Source organism: Triplophysa rosa, linkage group LG16 (genome assembly GCF_024868665.1).
Source record: "Triplophysa rosa linkage group LG16, Trosa_1v2, whole genome shotgun sequence".
Lineage (NCBI taxonomy): Eukaryota > Metazoa > Chordata > Actinopteri > Cypriniformes > Nemacheilidae > Triplophysa > Triplophysa rosa.
In genome coordinates, this window is record NC_079905.1 from 2,222,874 (window position 1) to 2,247,237 (window position 24,364).

Sequence of the window (24,364 nt, forward strand, 5' to 3'; positions counted from 1 at the left end):
AAATAATCTTAAACAAGATTTTGACGTTTGGTTGATTGTTTTCTGAAAAAAAAATTTTTGATTTAAGAATTATTAAATATTTGGACTGGAAATAAGACCAAAATGTAAGAAAAGCATTTTTTGCAGCGTGTTACATTTTCTCCCGATAAACTAGTTTGATTTGCCTTTGCGTGTGAAATGTGCTATGTGAATTAACTTGCCTTTACCTACGTTGGCATTTAACTAGCGGGGCGGGGCTCGGGGCGGGGTTTAGTTTGTCACCTTTTTCACCCCTGACGAGTTTGCACCCCTGTCTATTACAATAGCAGGATTGTATCCGAAATACAAATACGCTGTCTGTTGTTACATTAATAGTAACTTTCAAATTTAGTAGGAAGTTTTTTGAAGCGTTTCTCTTTTCGGTGTTCATTTCACCCTGATCTGGGTTTAATTATGTGCCTGTGATAATGGTGCGCTTTGATAATGGGTTGTACAACTTTTGTCAGGTGAAAACATTATACACACAGAGCAGATTTCTCCGCAGGCTTTTTGTAACAGCCGTTGAAAATCTGCCGCTGGACACCAGAAAGGAACAGATCGTTAGCATTAGCTGTCAAGCTAATTAACCTTTTCAGGAAGGAATGCAAATGAGTTATTTTAAAATAGGCCTAACACGATACCAAAGAGTCAAAGACATCCACATAATGTGAGCCGAAGGGTTTAGATAGTGGAGAGCGCAAGATGGGTGCTCGTGGGTAACCTTCATCAACACAAAGAACTGATCACATCTCACTTCAGCCAGTGGATAATTAAAGTTTGACTTCATAGAAATATCTCTTAAATGTGAGATTTATGGTAGATGTTGTATGGTGAAATGAAAATACAAGTTTAATCTAAAGCCACAGCCTTCTTGAATGTAAATGTGTCTATGTAATAAAGTTACAAAGAAACAAACATTTATGCAGCGTTTCATGTTTTTGCTGCGACGCATCTCCTAAAAATGTACAGAAAACAAGTAAATGCTGTGTGTTTTGATCTGGACAAAGTCTTTAACCAAATTCCTTTTTCTCATTTTTTTTTGGTTTGTTTTTTGACTGAATGAAACTTACCCAGGATTGATAAAAATAAACAAATAAATTGTAAAAAATATGATATATTATACAAAATATTCTGAGGATCATGAAAATTTTGTGAATATGATGCTCATTTGAAATTTCGGTAACACTTTACAATAAGGTGCTATTTGTTAGCAATTAATTTATGCATTGGCTGTCATAAACTAACAAGGAACAATACTTCTAAAGCATTTATTAATATTAATTCATGTTAATTTCAGCATTTACTAATACATTATTAAAATCAAACGTTGTCACTGTTAACATTAGTTAATGCACCATGAACTCACATGAGTAACTGTATTGACATGAACTAACATTGACAAGGATTAATAAATGATGACAAATTAAATTGTTCGTTGTTAGCTAATGCATTTACTAATTGCTAACTAATAGCACCTTATTGTAAAGTGTTACCGAAATTTCCTGGCGGGGAAAGAGTAAATATAGTTTCATTAGGATTCCTATTTTATGCAAGGACATTTATCCCGTTTAGGGATGTGTGAGATTTTCACCACAAAGAAAGACAAAAATACTGATTTGGAAAATAATTTTAGCACTGTATAGACGTCTTGCTTAGGATAAAAGTGAAAGTTCATTTGGGAGAGAAAATGGACACCACGGGTGCTTGAATCATCTATTGTCCGTTTGGAGAGGAGACGAGATAACGGAATATCAGGATAAAAGGAAAAATCCTCTTTCTTCAATCCTCGAGCGAAAATGGCTTCATTGGGTCTAATATGATAAAAAGTAGATTTGCAGGAGTCTGAATGGAGACTGTGAGCTTGAATAGAGAGCTGAAGTATCTCGGTGGAGAGAATCGGGATGTAATAACCGTCCCTCGGCTCTTCGGCGAAGGTGCGATCGTCTCGTTTTCAATCTGTGTTCAATCCGCAACTCTGATTCCTGTAACGCTGTTTCCTTTCACCGCAGTGCCGCGAACAAGAGCAATTTTCTCCATGGGTGATGGGAGAGCATGCTGGGAGAGATTTCGTCAGATATGGAGCAGGATGATTGATTATATGATGCTTAGAGTCGGGAGGCAAGCCCACATTTTATTTGTATTTTTATGTTTTTGCGGTTTTTTTGTTTATGGGCCATTTTATAGAATCAGGTATTGCATGTGGCTTTCATACAGACTCCAGATTCCTGTTGTTGTTTATGTTGTCGATTTTTTGGTGAATTTGTGCTTTTCTCAGTGAAACTGAGGGATTTAACCACCGGCGTAATGAAATTCTGACAGATGAAAAACACAGGCCGTTTATGGACACTGAATGATTCTGTTGTTTATTGTTTGTGTGTTTTAGTTCTTTATAAACATCCGCGTGACATTGTTTTACATTTAATCTGTCTTTTTTATGTGTGTGATAATGGCTTAAATCAAGAGAAAGTTGAACTCCACAAAATGTTGCCCTTTAAAAATGTCCTTGTCTTTGAATATTCCGCTTTCGGTGTTTTTAAATGTAAATCAGAAATTCTCCTCTTTGTGTTTGTCAGGGTTTGTTGACGTCAGGGGTGGATTTTGAGTCTCTTCCTGCTGCTCTGTCCTTGCCGGCCGAGTCCGGCCTCTATCCCGTTACTCTGGTTGGAGTTCCGCGCACCACCGGGAACATCACGATCAGCGGTGAGTTGAACAGGTTTTATTTGTGTGTTTAATCCAAAGGATAATGCTGAAATCAAGGCCGGCTTAAATTTAAAAACAAGTGTTTAATAACACTCTCATTAAAAAAGGATAAAGTCTTGTGACCATTTCTTAACGGTTACTAATCCTGCGCTTGTTTCGGACGACTTTAATGAGCTGTAAGTGGCTTTATATCATTAGTGAAGTCTGTGATTCATGTCGAAGCCTTGGGTTTGTGTGTGCAGGTTACCACTCGTGTGTGTTTGGGGTGAGCAGCGACTGTGTTCTGGATGGATTGGTTGGGGTGAAGAGCAGCGGCTGTATGGTGGAGGTGGTGCCGTCACTCCCGCGACTGCAGCTCTGCACATCATTACCCAGGTTCTTCTCTCGCTCTCATCCCATCTCATGCTTTTCCTCCTCTTTTCTCATGTTGTCTCATCTGATCTTTTGTCTAGTCTCATCTAATCTCATCTCGTTCTGTCTGGTTTCGTCTCGTCACATTTTTTTTCATCTAATCTCATTCTGTCTTGTCTCACCACATCCCCCTTTTCCTCTCCCATTATCACTTCTCATCTCTTCTTTCACACACTTCTCTTATCCCAGCCCATTGTGTCTTGTCTCATCTTGTCTCATTGTGTCTCGTATCATCCTTTTTATCCCTTCTGCTTTCTTCTCCTTTTACCTCTCGTTTTATCATTTCTCTTCTTTCCAACACATTTGTCTCGTCTCGTCTCGTCTCATCCCTCTTCAGCACATTTCTCTTCTTGTCTCTTCTGCCTTCTTATCCTTTTTCTCTTCCCCTGTCTTTTCTTTTCTCTTCCCCTTGTTTTTTTCCAACACACTTGTCTCGTCTCATCTCATTTTGTCTCATCTTATCTCATCTTTTCAGAATACTGCTTTTCTTTTTCTCTTTTATCATTACTCACCTCTTCTTTCAAACACACTTGGTCTTGTCCCATCGTGTCTTGTCTCTACTCATTTTTGTCTCATCTCTCTAACATCCCACTTTCTCTCTCCTCTTTTCATCTATTCTTTAAAACGCACTTGTCCCATCTCATTTTGTATCACAGACTTCTTGTAACACACACTTCTCTGACACGCTTGTCTCTTCTCCTCTCGTCTCGTCCGTCAATGTTTCTCTGCTCTCTCAGGTCTTAGACCTCTCTTCATCTGCTCTTGTGAGGGTTTGATGTGCAAAACAGTGAGAATAATGAACTACAGATGTGTCTGTGCTTAAAGAGTCACAGATGAGAGATTAAGATGATGGTGAGAGGAAGGGTTCTTGATGATGACCACACACACACAGATGGTCTGATATGCCTTCTGCTTACTCAAACGCCGTCGTTACAAGTGAGAATGTTTTATTATCTAACAGCTGGGAGCGCAGTGCTCTTGATGCTTTAGTTCGAAGGTTAGTGTCGCCTACCAGAGTGTTTCTAGAAATGCTGGCTGCCATTACATTAAATTAAGAAGAAATAATCATTTAAATTATTTCTGGTTCTGTGCTTTCTTTAAAAATGGCAAATCAAAAATGTAATACGGAGTTATTTTTTTAAACCGGGTCCCAGAGTGGATAAATCTGAAAAAAAGGCCACCCTTGTGTTTTCGTGTGTACAGCCAATCCGTATATTTTCTAAAACGATGATGTCATCCCCCCAGCACGCAGAGTTTGTGTGCATGCTCCTGGTCTTCTTCTCCGTTTCTAGTCTATCAATGTGGCAGAATTACAACGCTGCATACTGTTTTGGCGTGTATACAACATCGTTTTGAGATGGATTCAGTGTGAATTTCGTGTGTACGCAGATAATTCTTGAGAAAAGTAAAAAAGATAGGATTGGGAAAGCTCTGGCTTCAAGTGGATGTGGCCTGAGATAAAGCAAGAACGATTTCAAGATGTCGGCCTTGATGGGGCAACCCGCTTAAAGCTGAAATCTGTAACGTTTTTAAGTTAAAATAAACAAACATTTGCAATACAGGTTGCAGCTTTAATGAATCCGTTTTTTGCTGTTAATTTGACTGTAGTCTTCATGTTGTGTGGAATAATTTTAATTATTTCTCAGAAGTATGTATCATTTCTTTACAGCTGAAACCCAATGTAATATTGTTTGTTTTAGGCAGATTTGGCAGTCGGAAGACATCAAACGGTCTAAAACTGCACACAGCTAATTGCAGTACGGCTTAATTCCTTACGGCTTAAACCAAACACACAGGAACACAAATCCACACATTTGTTTTCATTTGACGGGATTGTCCGTCTTGTCACAGTTAGTTCTGCAGGAGCCGCTGTGAATATAACAATTGAAATCATTATTCGTTAAATCTGCAGTTGTCAGAATGACGGTGGGTGAGTTTCTTCAGGAATGTGGCTTCGTGTAAAAGTTTACAAAAACACTCATTTATCATTATTTCTCTTTAAGACTTTGTTTGAAGGATTTTGAGAGCCAAACATCAGAGTATAAGAACTGAAAGCTCTTATGTTGAAACAGCAGAGTAAGATGGAGTATGACAATCTAAGAGAGGATAAACTTTGAGGGAAGATTTATGGTACAGAATGTTGATGACACAGTTTTAATGGTACATTTATGTGTTTTATATAACGTGAAGTTCGACTTAAGCTTCCGGCTGTTCCAAAGAAATCTGAATTATGCAATTTACATAATACTACTGACGGTCTTGTTTATGAAGTAGTTTTTTTGTGTTAAAATGTCTTTTGTGTGTTCGTGTGATATCAGTGTCTAAGACAAATTCCCTTTTTGTGTTTTGTTGTTAATAGAAATGTCTGTATCTGGGTCAGCGACCACTTATCATGTGGTGCAACCAAGAATATCAATAATTGTATTAAATAAAAAATAAAACGCATCTAATTTTTGTGGCTGAAATATGAATCTCTGATACAGTATGCTAAAGTGAAGTGAATGGTAGTTAGTTAGTTGTTAGTTTTGTTGCAAATGCAAATACGTTGTTTCTTAACACTTTTTTTACTACAGTAAAAAAATTGAAAGTCCCTGTGAACCGGAGTTGCGATCGTTTTTACTTCCGTATTTTGACGCATTTCCGAGTGAAATGGAATTTTGAATTAAAAAAATAGTGGCCGTGGCTTTTGTCTCTCTGCGATTTGATGGGATGTATAAAAACTGCCGTTGCATTTTGAAATGGATAGGCAGCAGACTGACAGTTGAAGGGGAGGAGTTAACGGATGCTCCGCCCAAGCCGTCTAACACACGTCATTTAAAATGGATCGTCACTACAGGACGGAAGTGCATTTTCAGATTTTAACTGAAGATTATGAGGGCACATGATTTTTAAAAAGAAAATGACCCACATCCATCAACTATTTACAATAAACGCTGCAATATTTCATGAAAAAAATAATCATTATAATTTAAAATTTCACGGGGACTTTAAGCATGTCATGATTTTAAATAAATCACGGTTGCACCACACCACATGACATTTTTTAAGGCTATGGCCAATTCATGAATGAAAAATTTTAATCTGTATATATGTGTACACCACATTCTTAATGTTTAACTACAACAGATATGATTATTTATTTGTATTTTTGTATTTGGCATGAGGAAAATCCTTTTACGTAATTGACCCATATGAATAACTGAATCAGATGTGAACACAAATATACATTGTGGGTCTGAATGCATATATCTCTTTCGCATTGTTGCTAAAGATGTTGTTGTTTATGTGTGTACAGGTCGGCTCATCTGTCCAGTGAAGATTTATCCAGCAGTGTGTCCTTACAGCTGTTTAATGGAGAAACACAAGAGCTGGTGGTCACCCTGGAGAATATCGGTACAGAGACTCTAAACACACTGGAGCTGTCGTCTAAAACACTCAGCACTAAAGGTACGCGCACACGCACACTGGTTTATTATCTCCGTGGGGACAGTCCATAGACTAAATGATTTTTATACTGTACAAACTGTATATTTTATACCCTAACCCCTAAACCTAAAGATCATATAAACGTTTTACCTTTTTAGATTTTTCAAAAATATTGTTCTGTTCGATTTATAAGCTTTTTTGCCTCAATTTTGGTCCCCACGGTGACACGTCCCATGTGTTGGTGTGCATTCAGGTTTAGGTCCCCACCAGGATATAAAAACAAGGTCACACTCTCTAAACTCTCTATCGAGCATAAATGCCGCAGTGGTTTTGATACGATGCTCGTTCTGTAATGGGATGGCGGTTCAAAGGCTGCGCTGATTGTTTCCAGCTCGTAATCGAGTCTGTGCATTAGTCTGATCACTCCAACCCCTATCAGATTTTCCCAAGACTCCGGCGTTTTGATGTGCTCTCTCTCTGTTTGAATAAAGACGTCTGCTCTTATGCACCTCTGTCTTTGCACCTTTTAGAATGGAAAATAAGACGCTCTTAGCATTTCACAGTATTCCACACACACACACACACACACACACACACACACACACACACACACACACACACGGACATGAAAAGCAGTCTTTGTGTGCGTTTCTTCTAATCCCAGACTGCTTTCAGCGTTGGTGACTGAGCAGGTGTCCTCTACACACACTGAGACGCACACACACAGTCTCTTTCCTTTCATGTTGATGTCCTCTGGCTGAGTTGTGTGTGCACCTCCACATTTCTGTCTTCATTTCTTTACTACGTTTTGTTAAATTTAGGAATATTTCAGTTAGGGCTGGCTGATAAAGCGATAACGATATGTATCGACAATACAACTTTATCAATAACAATAGAAAAAATGTTCGATGTAACGCTCCAAACTTAACATGTATATGGACATTAAGTTTTGTTGCATAACAATCCGTGCGCAGTCACTGGATCATAAACATTTTTTTTTACAAATAGTCCGCGTTTGCAACATGCAACTTTGGATTTTGCTTTAACAGAGAGATCATTAATCATGATGCAGTGTTCATTCTATGATTGACCAAAAACACACAAGGTTCACATAAACACGGTGGCTAATGTTATAAGCGAAGTTAACAGTGGATGTGTATCAGCATTAGCATAACCTCTTAAAGTGACAGTAACCTAATAAACCTGTTGCTGTGTCTGTCATAATAAGTCTAATTACTACCAAAACACTTCACAGTAATGCAGTTAAAACGGGGAAAATGTGAATAATACAGTGGATAAATTCAAACTACATTTTCTACTGGTCTAAAATAAAGGCATTTAAAATGAATCAAAAATGATCTATATCGAATTTTATGAAACATTTTATCGATGCTCCATTTTTCATCTGTATCGCCCAGCCCTAGTGCATTTTCTGAGGGTGATGTGAATAGTGTTGCCCAAGCAAAACTCTCAGCCTCAATGCTAGGGTGTGGTCTGTCGTCAAGGTGTTGCTAGGGTGTTCTGGTGCTTGGTTGAGAAGTCGCTCAAGTCTCTATGATATTGTCGTCAGTAGATAAGGTTCGGGTCAGTGTAAATGTTTAGGATTTTTTGCATTCTTAGCAAATCTTACTTTGAGTATGAACCAACATATTAGTGAAACTCAATCTTTTCATTTGTGAGTTTCTGTGTGCCTTGAAAACATTTGTTGTAAACCGGGTGGAGAAACAGACAGATTGAGCTATTTCGTGTCTGGAGATCTTGGATTTATGTGCAACAGGAACTGCAAGAGCTTTGACATCTCTAGGTCCAAATGAGACACACTTCATGGATGTATATTCTTTCTCTGCTGGATTCATTTTCGTTGGCCATGTCAACAGTTAGATGGAAACTTATTTATAGTCCTACTGCAGTCTTTCTCTACTCTTATGTGATGTAAATCTGAAAAGAGGGAGGCATACAAGCACATGGGTGTGAACTCACCTCGGGGATGTTTTATATGTTGTGCTATGACATATAAAGCCCGGAGAGTAAACCAATACTTGGCTTGTTGATAGGAAATGCGAAATTCACTTTGTAAAATCTTTAATAACCCACAAAATACCTTAAAGTTGCATGCTCTTGAAAGTAACTAAAGGAAGGGGTATACCATGTGAACAAGGGTCTCAGATAAGGGAAAAACTGTGTTGTTTTTATTACTGCATTCATTATGTACTATTTAAACGGCTATATTTAGGAAAACAGCATCTCCCTCCAGAACTTGCGTGGGGCACATGAATGCGATTAGTATTCACCCGAAGATGCGATAATAGCGTTCAGTTTCTTGCACGGATCAATTGATTCGCTTTATAAGACGCCAGTTTAATGTCACAAAGGGCAGGGATACTTTTGTGCTGAATGTATTAGCGTTCTTGACTTTTATTGATTTGACTTCAAACAAATATCTCCATAAATATCTTCTTGAAAAAACAATGCCACCCACATCTTGGATGTACTATTGATTCGGGGTCAGGGGGCAAGTAAATTAACAGCAATGTCACTTTTGGGTAAACGAGCGCATTAAGGAATGTAAAATACAATCAATGTCTTATAAAATATTATGAAAAGGCACAAATGCTGGATGCAATATTTGTGTGCATGTGTTAATAAATGACCTATAAGTAACAGCAACAATAACAGTATAAAAGGAACAAAATGCATAAATAACAAGAAATTAAGATATGGTTAAAACTGGCCCGCATCTTATTTATACTTTTTGAATCTGGCCCTCAAAGAAACCCTGACCTCGTCTGAGCGTAGGTTACTCTTTTCTTTTTGGTATTATGTCCCATCAGATAGAACTGGTCAAGTACAGTCCGTCTTACATAAATCACAACAGTAATATTATCTTATAAATAACACATTTTTGAACATTCCTCTTTGGGCGTGTTTCATACTTTAGTGATACAGTATTTTTTGGAACGTTTGGATGGTTTTAATTTTTGATCAGTGATGTTTGCTAAGGCCCTTTTGGTGATAGTGATACATTTAAACTGGTATTAAATCATGTATCATATTGTGTGAATTTCAAATGCATTTAAAATGAAAATGTCTCTTCGAGTGTAGCCAACTATTTAAGTTTAGAAACAACATGTCTTTATAATATTACATTTACTAATAATCTAACAGTTTAAATGTTTCTTTACACATGGATGGATGGATATGTATTTTAGAAAGGGGGTCCTTGGCATCGTAAAGTCGGAAAACCGCTGGTGTATATAACGGTCATGTCCCACTCGCCTAGACATTCTTTGGGGGCGATACTTTATTAAATTAAAGGTACAGTAAGCAACTTCTGAGAAACGCTGTTGATATTTGACATTTTTATCTAAACAATCGCACCCCTACCCAAAATAAACACACCCTCCAAATAATGAACGCTCACTCTCTCTCCTCTGACAAAATAGTCACAAGTCACAAAATGATATGTTTGGGTGCTGATTGTAATTTTCAAAACTCAGAAATCACATTCATTAATATTTTAGTTTAGATCAGATGAGGTTTTATTCTTCATGTTTTTTCAACTACACTGGGTCTGAGTTTGTGGACAGAGGAAGTGTTTTCCTGTTGTTGACATGTACAAAACAATGTAAACTGAAGTCATGTGATCCACGACCAGTCGGCCGGTGTCCATTACTTGGTGTTACAGCGAGTCTGAACCGGGCGCTTCGGTGTGAAATAGGCCTTTAAATCGGTCTCACCTGAGAGGATCCAGCAGAACCAGCCGTGTTTTTGAGATGTTTTCAGCTCGGCAGCTACTGAACACATCGTGGTTGTTTTCCAGGGTGCCTGAAGGCAGAGAAAGGCACATTTACAGGTAGAGCCAGAGGTTTGGGGTGTGTGTGTGGGTACATGTGATTGAAGAGAGATCTGAGGAACGAGGTATGAGGAAGTTGTCACCTGATACACAAACCTGAGACCCGAATAAAAATACTGCTGCTATATTTCACCTCCGACAACACGTTCCAAATGAAAAATGATATTTCTTGTGTCTTTGTGATGATGGAAGTTGCTTTTGTCCGTTAACTTCAGTAATTACTTTAGTTTGACTTTTTTCGTCTCGTCTCAAAACTCACAACACGAGTTTGCTTTCTACGTTTATCAAAACAGCAGCCTGGGACCAGTTCATAAATCCCACTGTCAAGCGTTCTCTTTCATAAGCTCAGCATGGGCTCTGTCTCTCTCTCCCTCCCTCCCTCTCTCTCTCTCTCTGATGTGATGTGATGTGATGCAGTTTGACTGAAGTTGATTCCACTCCAGTGGAGACCCAAGGACATGTCCTGCCGAACTTCTAGGAAAGTGGGCTTTACCTCTCTTCTGCCGTACATTCACATGTGTCTAATGCTTACATGTGCTTGTCTCAGGTGTTCTGACCTGCTACACTTTGTCCTTTACAGATACAGGGAAACACACGCACACACACTCAGTCGTACAGTACATACAGATTCACACGATTGCACTCATGCGAACACACCTGCACATACACACACTCATCTTGCCACACACACACACACACACACACACACACACACACACACGCACACACACACACACACACACACACACACACACACTTGCACGCACGCACACACTCATATTGCCACACATTCTGACACTGACACACAAATTCTTTAACAGTCACTTTGTCTCTTACACGCTCACGCACAAACACAGACTCACGCAGGCATGCACGCACACACACACACACACACACACACACATCCTATGACTCACATTGAAACACACTTAAACTTTTACACTCACTCTGTCCCTTACACATGCACGCACGCACCACCACCCCCCCCCCCACACACACAGGTGATGTTTATTAATGATGTAATTATGAAAGTTCTCATATGCCTTTATGTCTTTTGTCATGAAATTGTTATTCTCTAACAGTCTGTTGTCAAGCTGAGACGAGAAGCTTCATGAAGTTCATTATATTATGACTGTGAGCTGCTCCTCATCCTCCATCAGTTCTATCTCTCACTGCCTTTGTGTATTATACTAATCCATTGTTTCCCTCTCTCTGTAGCGCGTGTGATGAAATAACCTTCTGGTGGTTTTATTTTTTCTAAGTGTCATTTGGGATGAGGGTCATAGTGCGTTTATTCCGTTTTGTGGGTTCAGACTTTTATGTTAGCTCTAGATTCATCAAGCCCTTAAGCGGATCTGAGAAAACCCCAGATGTTAGTTCTTCTTCTACTGAAATGCTTGATCATTATGAAGAGAATGGATGGACCACCAGTTCATTCTGGGCCCCTTTAGCCCATGCCAGGACTTTGAATTAAAACAGACTGTTAGAAGCTTCAGTTGCTCGTAGACGGGCGAAATTCCCTGCAGGGTTTGGATGCTGACAGTGTGTCTAGATCCTTGATGTTCTCACGCTTGAAATTATTATTTATTGGCCCATGATTTTTTTTATTTGGTGTTGCGAGAGAACTGGGTTGAATGAATAATTTACACAAATCTTTCATAATTGACCCGTCCTCATGCCATCACAGATATATGGCTTACCATCTTCACCTGAAAACAAACAGAGATTTCTTTTTTTTTTACTTTTATGTATACAGCCGCAGTAAAGTAAAAAAAATAAAGAGACCATTCCAAATGTTCATGAAATCATAATCATTCCAGTCCAGTGTCTGTTAAATTTCAACAAAATCAAACGGCAGGAGTGACAAAGTCAGCCAACAGCAATGTGAAAAACTGACAGAATGACAAGACGCATGAAAACCGTGAACAAAATCCAGATTATCACATTCTTTTCAAAATACATGGACAAATATGACTGTTATATTGCTTTAAAGTGAATCTGAACTTGTTTTCTTTGCAGTATTTGAGATCTGAAAAATACAGAGCATCTTTTCTGTTATTCTGACCTGTTTCTCCAGTTTTCATTTTCTGCAAATAAGTGCAAATAGAAAGAATGTTTGTTTAATTTGAAACATGTTAGTAGTTCACAGGATAAAACAAAAATGATCATTTTACCTAAACACATACTCGTAAATAGTAAATTCAGAAAAACTGAAAATAAGTTTGAAATGGTCTCTTCATTTTTTCCCGCGGCTATATATTGTAGATCCCAAAGGCACATACATCTATCATTAATTAAATCTAAATGTTGGGTCAACAAAAATGTCTTCTGAAGAAAAATGATGCTTTCCTTAGGGAAAGAATCAATATTTTGAGTTTATTTATACATAAAAACCCATTCTAGCACTAAATTAAAAAAAGGTGACGTGTGTCTTGTGACTAGTAGTTGTCATATAATGTGTCTACACAAAACATGCAAGAACCAATGAGATTTAAAGACATAAAGCAACAAATATTTTTTATAATATTTATATATATATAAATATATAAATATATATGTAGCACCTACAAGAACACATAGCCATGCTCTTGTCTTCACTGTCATAGCAAATAGTGACTCAGGTTTGTTTTTCATGTGTGATCCACTAAACAAGTTCTATGGCTTTGAAACAACACGAGGTTAAATCAAAACTTGTATGTTTGAGTAAACTCTTGCTTTGACTACACAACTCACTGCGCACACTGTCAGCTGCTTAAAGGTCTCTTGAGTGTTGTGAAAGATTTCAATCGATGCGTTGTGGTGAAGCCGTGGGAGCGTTAAGCGTACACACACAGACTTCTTTATTATAACTCATAGCGTGAGATGCACACGCGGCCTTCAGGGACTAAAGCTGTGGATGCTCTCATTACATCCTCTAATTAACCCACACTACTGTAACACACAAGAACAAAGTCCCTATTAGGATCAAAAAAACCTCGCGCTGTTTTATTGTTGTGCGTGCTTTGATAGACTCGACTCAATACACCAGCAACACAAGACATGAATATAGAAGAAACAGCTGCGGTTTATATTTTGAGTTTGCTGTAGAGGAATCGGCATTTATTAAGGTGCGACCCCTGAGGTGTGAAGATCCGCCCCAGCTGACATTAACTGAGGTGTGCATGTTTCAGAGTTTCCTTTTGTCAGGAACGTCTGTGACGGAAGTGCAGGTTATTTTTATTTTAGGCGGCACAAGAAAGCGTGTAGCTCTGATGTAGATGTTTAAAACGTCACCCATGACATTTAAATGCTGCTTGCATTTCCAGAGCAACAGTAACATTTTTACTGAAGTTCCTGTTCTAAGTTGTTTTGTTGGAACAGTTGAGAGCTTTGTTTTGTGTTGGTTTTGTAACTTGCGTTATTTGACCTAAAGGGGAACACCGTTTGCCTTAAGAGCCGTTGTGCAAACTTTCTCCCTCTCCCTACATTTGTACTTTGAGTAGGATTCATTGGCCCAAAAAAGAAAAACACAAAATAAATGAAATTAAAGATGATTTGACAATAGGAATTAGTGTTGCACTGTGTATCGGTGCTGTGGATGCTAAAGCTTAAAAAAACCTGCGATGCCGCTCCATTTTAGTTTCACCGTTAAAGTAATCCTAACATTTCCCTTTATAAACATTGATGTAGAAATTCAATTTACATTACTTCCCACGTGAAAGTCCAAAGTGACTTACAGTGAATTTAAGGTACATTTTTGATCAGTTTCCTGTGGATCGAAGCCACTACCTACTGCAGTTCTCTACCAATTGAGTTACAGGAACACAATTTCAGTTATTTTGTGAGTCAGCATTCCCAGAAGGCACATACGCTTGGGAGATTCTGAAATATCTGTAAATGTAAGCTTTTGGAGTTCCAGGAAAGCTTCTGGAGGACTCAAAGATGTCAGATTCTCCTGCAGGGAGACGGTTTGGACCTGTGATGTTGGTGGGAGGGTGTAGGCTGTTCTGGATGAGGGCCAGTGATGGACGTAGGAAGAGCAGATGGCACCGTGTCTTAAGTAAAGGATGGAGGTCCAAACGGAGCAGCCAAGGTCATGATGAACTCTAAAACACTTCCACACAGAAAGAGCCGTTGAGTTTAGCTCAGTGAGTGTTGACTGAAGCACACACAGCGGTTGTTTTGCCGCGTCTGCAGCAGGGTCTCCTGTAGCCGACACAAGCAAACAATGAATTAAAGATGAGCCGAGAGAGCTCTGATGAGACATCTGTGCACAAACACACGCTTTCCCGCCGCAGTCTCTCCTTTAGCCAACAGAGGGCAGCGATGCCGGTGGCTCTGTGCGTGCGACTCCATCGCTCGCTCTTTCATCTCTGTCTGCAAACACCGGGCAATTTATCACTCAACATATGGAAATGCACATTTTTGACAAAACGTCTCTTTTGCTAGCCCGCAATCTATCTTTGTACCTGTCTGCCGCTCTGACTCCAGATGGTGTTGGGCTGGCTGGTGTTGTTTTAGTTTAGTCACATGTTGTTTGATATCTGGTTTTGATTGATTGATGACATCAATGGCTTTTTTTAAATCAGCCATGATGCTTCTTTTGACATTGACGTGACTGTGTGTGACCTGTGTTGATGGTTTAGAGGCCATGCAACTGTTTTATAACCAAAGGCAACGGGACCTCTCAATGATGTCACGAGTGTTGAGACAAGCATCACTGTGTCTAAAAACTAGTTTTGGCAAATATGTTTTCCTGCTTTAAACCATGTTGTTTGTTGAGAGATGTGCTGGGTGTTTTTCGAAGCGAACAGACTTATGTGTTTTTAAACGGTTTATTAATATGGCGAAACAGAAGATGTTTTATTCAGCTCTGTGTATAAGATGTGTGTGTGAATTATGAATTTCTCTGATCCTCATCTGCTGTATATGTGGATTTCTCCGTCTTTAGCTCCTCCTCGCTTGCCTTATGTTCACAGTTCTCTTGTAAGCTGTGATTTCAGAACTATTAAAGCAGCATTAAACCAGAAGATATCATATGAAGCATGAGCTCAAAACTGTGACTATAAAGAAGTGTTTTAATAATTTGTGAAAAAGCGCTTGGCGTTGTTTGTTAGGTTTGGGTCATAAAAACTCCTGCCGGGATGTTGTGTCTATAAATGTTTCTGTCCAGCTTTCAGTGAGTTTTATTTGATGCCGTTTCATATTTTTAGATGGTTGTATTAATGTGCTTGTGGTTGGAGGGATGTTGGCGGAAAAAAAAAAATCTTATTTAACATTTTGTGCGTGTGCGTCTTTCTGTATAACTATATCAGTCTGTCTGTCTCTTCGTCCGTCTACATCATATGTTTTTGTTGTCGTCTGTAGAAGTTTGATTGGCACTAACACATTTATGTTTGCTGTATGCAAAGTTTTTCTAGACACTACAGCACAACACACCAGAACCCCAAAACTCTTCTACACATCTTAACGATTTCTGAACATGTCTAGATGTCCTGTCTTCTCAAAGTCTTGCTTGTCACCTCTGTTTAACACATGAGACGGGGCTGTCGGCTACTTTGTGTCTCTTAGCAACGAGGTTACAAGCCTTACAGGACCACAGTGAATTACAGTCATCGCTCAGGTGTTTAAACCCAACTACATTACATGATGTTTCTGCTGTTTAGAAGTGCGTGGAATAATGAATATTTGTGTGTCTCAGAAATTTCTTGACTTTTGAGGTTTGTGCCATCAAGCTGTATGTTTGCTTTCCAAAAGTGTCATGTAGACTTTTGACTATTAGTGTTAAATCTGGTCTGCAGTGCAGTGTTCCCAAGACACTGTATGTACATACTGTATAAAGCAATAAACCACAGATTTTTATTATGTGAATATCAGTAAGGAGCTGAATCTGAAACATGAAATGTTTGAGTGTTCCTTTACTTGCTACTTGCTTAAAAAAACTTGATATTTATTCAATATCGGCTCTGTACAGTATATACATGTATAATATACATTATATATATTAGTTATTCTTAATAAATGCTCATTTTAACAGTCTGAATATAAAACTACTATTGTATAAAGCCAATAAATCTGCAATTTTAGAAAGCTCTCATCAATGTCAGACGGTCTTTCTGCTCGAAAATGAGAATATATTCAAATGGTAAAGTATATGTAAACTCAGAATTCACTTAAATGCATTTGCATACTTCCATTTGGCTCTATAAAACATACTTTCCACCTGTTTATTCACCCTCATTATGCCACATGCTAATTGTCAATGTTCTCTTTGGCAGTAGGCTACATCCCCGATATGAGACGGCCATACATCTAAGAGATTAAACGCACGGTTTGAGTTCCCCGGTCTCCAAAAACAGCTTGTATTGTTGGCAGCGGCGCTTCTTCGGCCTGGATGAAGTCTGCTGTCCTGATCCTTTCAGGGCCGGTGCCAGATAGAATCCCTTCCGGACGTCGGCCCGCATGCCTGGGAGCGTGTTGTTGTGGAACAGGGTTTAACATCTGTCTGGGTTGTTTATATCTGCCCGTGTTGTTCTGAAGAGACGATCAGGGTCCAGACAGACACCTGTGATAGTTCCCCTTAGTGCAGACACCGAATTAAAATGCTAAACCTGTTGATCGCTATCTGGATTCACTCCATATTTGGGCCTAAAGAGCTTCTCACACTTGTTAGTGTGTTTCTGGTAGTCCCGTAACTGATGGGTTTGTGCAGAAAATCATTTGCAGTCTTTTGAGTCCATATTTATTCATTTGATCTCAGTAACATTTGAATTAGAAACATCAACATAGCACTGTATTTTCTTACTTAAATCTTGATAGTAAGGAGTTGCGTGACGTTGGCTCATTTAAATGAAGTAAATGCAGGCGACGGGGGAGTTTGCTTGGCGTGCAGGACCTTTGAAAGTCACGAGACACACGGCTGTAATTTGTGAGGCAGACGTTTGACTGTTATGCGGCCTGTCTGTAATATTCATCCTGAGAGAGCTTTGAGAGCTGTAGCATCTAAATAAAGCGATGGACATGTGTCTTTTTAACATGCAGGGAGACAGACAAACAGAGAGAGAGAGAGCGAGCGAGAGGAAGGGCTGGTAAGTCTTCATTCTGCACGGCCAAGATCAAGATGATCAAAATAACATGTTATTGTTTATTACATACCATGTTAGGCGCATTTTGCGTCTTAAGGTTGTTTTGTGACAGTTCATATACGAATACACTGCTGGTCACCTGTATCACCTCTGCTGTGGTTTTTGTTTCTGTCTTTTGATTTTGTGATCTTTTCGTGACTTTGAATTTGCTGCTGTATCAAACATGAGATGTAAAATATAAAATCTAGAGGAAATTGTATTTCACAAGCTGTCCCGTGTGCGTCCCGTGTAGGTTAAGGGGAGGTGGTAGGAAGGCTCAGAAGACACGGATTATAGTCCGCATGGTTAGCATGCAAGTGATGACTACAACGAACGAGTTTATGGATTTATCTCATAGCAGATGTCAGCATTGAACAAAACAGATCTGAGTTTTCCTAGTGCTATTTGTGCTTTTTCTTAAAGATGTATTATGTTTAGACATTTAAAAAAAAAGATTGGTAGTTTTGGCAGGGTAAGTGATCTAAGTTTGGAATTGACTGGATAGTCAACCAAGCCGTCAAACAAACGTTTTTACCTTTTTCCTTTAGATTATAAAAAGTAAGAAAGAAATTGTTCTTATACTGTAAGAACCTTTGAGTAAATGATTTTTTGGGGAAACCGAAAATGGTTCTTCAATGGCATCACTGTGTACTGTATGTAGAAAACTAACTCTCAAACAGCCCACTTTGAATTTGAACCATAAAATAAAATCACATTTAATATTCCGCAGCAAAAACGTATGTCCTAATATACCTCTGCTTCAGAAATCAAAGTTTGTATTCCTGGGCGTCTGTGTCCCACAGTGTTTACTTCAAACCTTCTTAAGCAATCCTAAAGATGTCGAAGAGCAGGTGTGTTTGTTTTAGGGTTAGAGCTAAACACTGGACACGGCCCTTCAGGAAAATCCCCAATCTAAAGGTCTCAGTGCAAACAAACTCTTTCTTTTGGATTTCAGAAAAGCTGTTTGGCGAGTTCATTAGCTGGGACCTGCAGGACGCACTGTCTCACCTTCCTCTGAAATCAGGTCAATCCGTCACCGTCCCCATCAGGATACAGGCCAAACTGGACTTCTCCAGTCAGGAGAGCCTGCTGCACGACCTGAATGATGGTGAGAATCGCAACCGCACGCATACACTGTACATGCTCACAAAAACATCATCAATCTGATGCATTCCATTTGCACTTGTTTTTTTTGGACATGAGTGCATCTTCAAAGCCATTAACGAAATAATAAAGACGAACTTAATCGAGTCTGATAAACTGAAAGGCAGAATTCACTTTGTCCGGTGATATGGTGGAGATTTGAACACTTAAGGACTTTGAAGTCATCTTAAGGATACTCCTTCATACTCCAGACAATCATTTTAAATTCATTTTTTAGCAGATATGCATTAAACATGGTCAGTCTCTTTCTTACAGTAACCAATAAAATATCAACCGGTAAAACATTGGCATGAGAACGTCCTTCACCCTGACACTTACGTCAGAATAACATTAGCAAATATTACATTTACGCATTTGGCAGACGCTTTTATCCAAAGCGACTTACATTGCATGATACTACACAATTGTTTCTGAGGACGTGCAATCCCTGGGATCGAACACATGACCTTGCGCCATGCTCTAACCACTGAGCTACAGGAAAGCATAGTAAACCATGTCCGTGGCAAACTACTGACTATTGGCTGTTTAAAATGAAGCGAGGAAACTGTCCTCATCATCGGCAGTTCACGTGGGCTTTAAAGATTCAATTCTTTTAAGCACGTCTGGCGGACAAAACGCCATCAAAGCAGTGGAGATTACTAGTGTTCTTTCTTCTAAAGCCTAGCTAGTCTTTTATGCCGCTTTTAAAGTATTGCTTTGAAATGTTTCGGAGCTTTGTCAACTATTTATTTAAGTCTTTTTAGAGGTTTTTCCTGAGAAAACGCATCCCTAATAGGTTCCCTTAAGAATGATCTCTGCTGCGTCCCAAACTGTGATTGATTATATTATTATTTATATTATTATTGATTATTATGTCAAGATTTCCTCTAAAAGGACCTGAGTTGAATCCTGAGTTAACACTTCAAAGAGGCATGAGCCTCCTGCTCCTGCAAAGAAGCATTTAGTCTTGTGAGGATGAAATATTCATCTAGGTTCTCCTTTTTCTCCTCTTTGCGTGTTCGTGTTAGTATTAATAAAACACAAGGAGAGCAGACGGCGGGATGAGATGTTGTTTGTGGATGTCTGCTGTTTGGGCTTGAATTACATAAACAGGTGGGAGACTAACAGCCACTCTCTCTCTCTCTCTCTCCTCACCGGGGTCTCTCCTCAGAGGACACTAAATGTTTTAATTATTGTCGAAATAATCATTTCTCTGAATTAGGCAGATAAGACAGCTTAAATCCCTTCCTATTACTGCTGCATGTAGAGGGCAGTGAGTCGTAAACGTTGCTGATGTTATCGCAGATGCTAATACATTTTGCTGTTATTTAATGCTAATATTAACACTGACGCCATTGTTTTTCTCGTCCTGCTTGTTTGTAACTGTGAGAAAGACAGAAAAGATGAAAACAAGTCTTAAAGGTACAGAACAGTTCACCCAAAGATAAAAATATTGTCATCATTTATTCATTGTCATGTTATTCAAACCTTTCTTCTGGAAAACAAAAGAAGATGTTTTGAGAAATGTCAATTGGGTTCAGTGTTGTTTGGTGACCAACGTTCTTCAACGTTTCTTTTGTGTTCTGCTGAAGAAAAAAAGTCATACAGGTTTAGAGAACATTTTCATTTTTGGATAAGATTCCACCGGGATGAACTGCTGTTTGATATTTTTTGCTCTCTGATCTCATTTTTCTCATTGTGATGTCATAAGAACCGTTCTCGGCGCTGTGTTTTGGCAGGAAATTACTTCAGGATTCGTCACATCAGATATCTTCTCAACCCGCGCTCGCCATTAATGTGCTTTTTAATCAAGTCTTGTTTGAGATCATTTTATGATGAAGTGTGTATTTTGGCTTACTGGTGTCGTAAACCACTTGTCGGTGTCCTGATGACTGATAAGCTTGAAGTTTGCTAAGAACCACGCTGTTTTCTTTCTCAGTTTTTCAAAGGTGACGTGTACCCGATGAAACCTTCTCCTGTTCCATCTTATCATGCGGTGACAACTATTATCTCAGGTTTTACTAGCATAATTTAAAAACATTGAAACGATTGTAGGTATGCTTGAAATGGACATGCTTCTGTTAATGGGGTAATTCACCCAACGATGGAGATTATTTGATCATTTATCCACCCTCGTGTCATTTCAAACCTGCGTTCATTTTTTTCTTCTACAGAACACAAAAGAAGATATTTTGAAGAACGTTGATGACCAAACAAAAAAAAGAAAATCTTTTTTATATCACTTTCTCTTTTTACCTACCTCCTCCACTTCACCACCTCCTCGCTCACTTTCCCTCTCTCTCATTGTCTGTGTCCTGCAGCCATTATAACTCAGACTTTGATGGTGGTGATGTCATCACTGTGACGCAACGTCCCGCGTGTCTCACAGGAAGGGTGGGGCATGGAGGGCGTCGGGTTCAGGGTGTATGAGAGTTTCTTTAATACTCCGCCAGCGCCTGCGTTTGGTTCATTCAGCCGTCCTCTATAAATCTGCGTCTCCATCAGAGCGCGAGGGCCAGACAGTCAGACTAAACACATTAGTGCCTGAATGTTAAAGTGTCAGGACACGAACAGCATAATGAGAGATGGGCTCACACGGCCCACCGAGGGGCGGCATGACTTTACCCCGCTGGGAGTCCGCTGGAGGTAAACATTTACCTTCCCTACATAGAGATGAACTCACTAGCCTTGTTGGGTAACATCTGGTAAACGGTGGGTGCCACGATTGAGCGTGTTTCATGTGGCACGGCCTGCTGCGCTTCTGTGATCTCACTTAACGTGACGTTTGCGTTGAATTTTCTCTCATTTGTGTTTAGGCTAAAATTAAGGTAGATCGTCTGATCTTATATTGAGCTTTATTTCTTTTTGTTGAGTACCTTGCAAAGGTTAAAATCCGTGATTTAATGAGAGTGGGAGGTGCTTTTGATGTAGTCCAGGGTTAGCTCCACCCACATTCGTTCTCCTGATCGTATGTCACTACCTAAGCCCCGCCCTCAGCTAATCTCATGCCACTTCTGAGCAACACCTCTATTTCTTGTTTTTTCTAAGCTCCACCCTCTTTCATTTTAATCTTGTCACTGCCTTTACTCCGCCCTCTTTCGATCCATATCGCTTTCTTTTGTCGCACCCTCCTCCTGTGACCCGGTGTTCGGGCGTCTTGTAAAGTTAAAAGGAGACATTACGCCATATCGCGTCAGGCACACTTGAAGGACAGTGATGTCATTCCAAAGGACTCGTAATGAGGACTTTAAGTTTTCTGTCCCTCGACTGTTTAAACTCACTCACCTCCTATTTCAGAACCTGTGGCTGTTGAAACACACAGATCTGACCAGATCTATCCTGATGTGTGCTGCTGTTCCAACAAGGTCACACAACCGCATTACTGACTATCTCTAACCACTGGGGGGTTTATCAACAGCTCTGGGGCAGAATTTCAAAGAGAAGAGTAAACCGGTGCTTGCGTGAAAGCTGCAGTGACAGAATAAATCAGGTTCCATTGGCTTTTTCACACACAAAATGAGATGTTTTTTTCATATGTGCACGTTTTCACTTGACGTCTTTTTCTATTTTCTTGACTTTCTATTCTCTTGAGTTTATGTGAGCGCGCTGGCACGTCTGAGTGAGGTTTGCAGAGAAATCTGCGCATGGCAAACACGGCAATTTACCCTCATTATTCTGCCTCAGACGGAGTGGAAGCGGTTTGAACTCAGAAATGTCAGTGCTATAGAAACGCCTTCAAATAAAGCTATGGCTTTGTGTGGTTCTGCATTTTATTGGAAAATACAGTCTCAATTCCTTGCCACGTAGGGGTATTATTGCTTATTTCTGTAAAATAAAGATAAATTGCTTAGAAATAAGTAGTGAAGTCAATTGCTGTGTATATACATAGATATGTAGACACCTGAGTTTGGGTTTTTATGTTCTTGCAATCTTGAAGGCTGTTCCCACTGCAACGGCGATTTAAGTGTTTTTGATAAAGTATCGTTGGTCATATAACTGTTGTAACTAAAAATAGCCAGGATGGTTCTCGCTTGGAAGAATTTGTGAGTTTATGTGCAGGGAAGATAAAACCATGTTCCACTGCGGCACACTTTATCTCCTTATTGATTGCAAAGTTTTTCCACCTCATCATCTTTCAAACTGTCACATCACGGTTTCTTTTTTTTATGTCGAGCATTAAACACTGGACAAACAAATGCGTGTGAGGATTGAAATGAGGATGAAGAGAGAGAGAGAGAATTGAGTTGAGTGATGGTCACACCCTGATGGGCTCCTAATGTGTTTTGAATATGAAGAATTATGGGTGTAATGTTTTCATCTGCACGTATAAGTCATGGGAGATAGTGATCTCCTTTTCCTCTCCAGCTCCTGCTGTGTTCAGGTGTGTGTGTGTACAGATTTGTTAATGTATGTTGCTGTGTGATTTCAGATGGTATCAGCGTAACAGGTCTGCCCGTCTCCAGCCCACTGCGGCAGGTCCTGAAGTCCCGCTCTGAAAATAAATCGGTCGGTGCTGACACCAGCAAGAACGAATACAACCATGTTAAGGTGAGTTTTCTGTTTCCTAGCTACACAACCTCTGCATTATACACACCTGTTGGGCTCAATATCTTCTGTTAGGTTTGATGCAAAATTTTAATGTTAAATAGCATCTTATTCTGTTTTTTTTATTCTCAAGTGTGAATATTTTAACAAATCAAGACATTTTGATGGTCACTTTATGAATGAGTCACCCACAGTATAATCTCGTTTCGTCACATTTTGCATAGCTCTTTATTACGATTGTCTGATTTTGTCTTTCTGTGTGCTTTTAATGAGAAGATGTGCTCTGAATTTTATTTACTGTTTCATAGCACTGTATCTCACATTTTCTTAGTCAATATGTTTTTGTGAATGGCCCTTTTAGAGTCCATCATGCCTTCAGCAGGGCCAGAGTCGTTCTGAAGACCTTGCCTTGAGACAGATTTGATCTTTGCTTCTTTGGATCGAGAGTCTGGTACTAATAAGCAGGCCTCAGGCCTGGAGCAGCCGTCAAGGATAGTCTCTGTTGCATAACCGCGTTAGTTCATAGGCTCAACAAGTTTGTCTTTTAGAGGTGCAGTTCTGAAATGTGAGCTCTGTCTTTGGTGCTTAAGATCGGATGTGCATTTATGTTGCTGTCCTTGGTGCTACAGATTAGGCGTGCGTTTGTGTTGCTGTCCATGGTGCTGAACAGTGGCTGTGTGATAGTGATGCTGTCCGTGGTGCTGAACAGTGGCTGTGTGATAGTGATGCTGTCCGTGGTGCTGAACAGTGGCTGTGTGATAGTGATGCTGTCCGTGGTGCTGAACAGTGGATGTGTGATAGTGATGCTCTCCGTGGTGCTGAACAGTGGATGTGTTATAGTGATGCTGTCCGTGGCGCTGAACAGTGGATGTGTGTTAGTGATGCTGTCCATGGTGCTGAACAGTGGCTGTGTGATAGTGATGCTGTCCGTGGTGCTGAACAGTGGATGTGTGTTAGGGATGCTGTCCATGGTGCTGAACAGTGGCTGTGTGATAGTGATGCTGTCCGTGGTGCTGAACAGTGGATGTGTGATAGTGATGCTGTCCGTGGTGCTGAACAGTGGCTGTGTGATGGTGTTGCTGTCCATGGTGCTGAACAGTGGCTGTGCGATAGTGATGCTGTCCGTGGTGCTGAACAGTGGATGTGTGTTAGTGATGCTGTCCGT

The 24,364-nt window shown here is 39.7% G+C and overlaps 1 protein-coding gene across 2 annotated transcripts in view; it reads left to right on the top strand.

The window, feature by feature from the left end:
* Window positions 1-24,364, top strand: part of trappc9 (trafficking protein particle complex subunit 9) — a 167,159-nt gene that overhangs the window by 50,822 nt on the left and 91,973 nt on the right. For both annotated transcript variants that reach the window (XM_057354458.1, XM_057354459.1), the window contains 5 exons: window positions 2,592-2,718; window positions 2,961-3,093; window positions 6,425-6,576; window positions 18,467-18,619; window positions 23,084-23,202. In XM_057354458.1, the coding sequence (XP_057210441.1) occupies window positions 2,592-2,718; window positions 2,961-3,093; window positions 6,425-6,576; window positions 18,467-18,619; window positions 23,084-23,202 (684 nt within the window). The remainder of the gene's footprint in view (window positions 1-2,591; window positions 2,719-2,960; window positions 3,094-6,424; window positions 6,577-18,466; window positions 18,620-23,083; window positions 23,203-24,364) is intronic.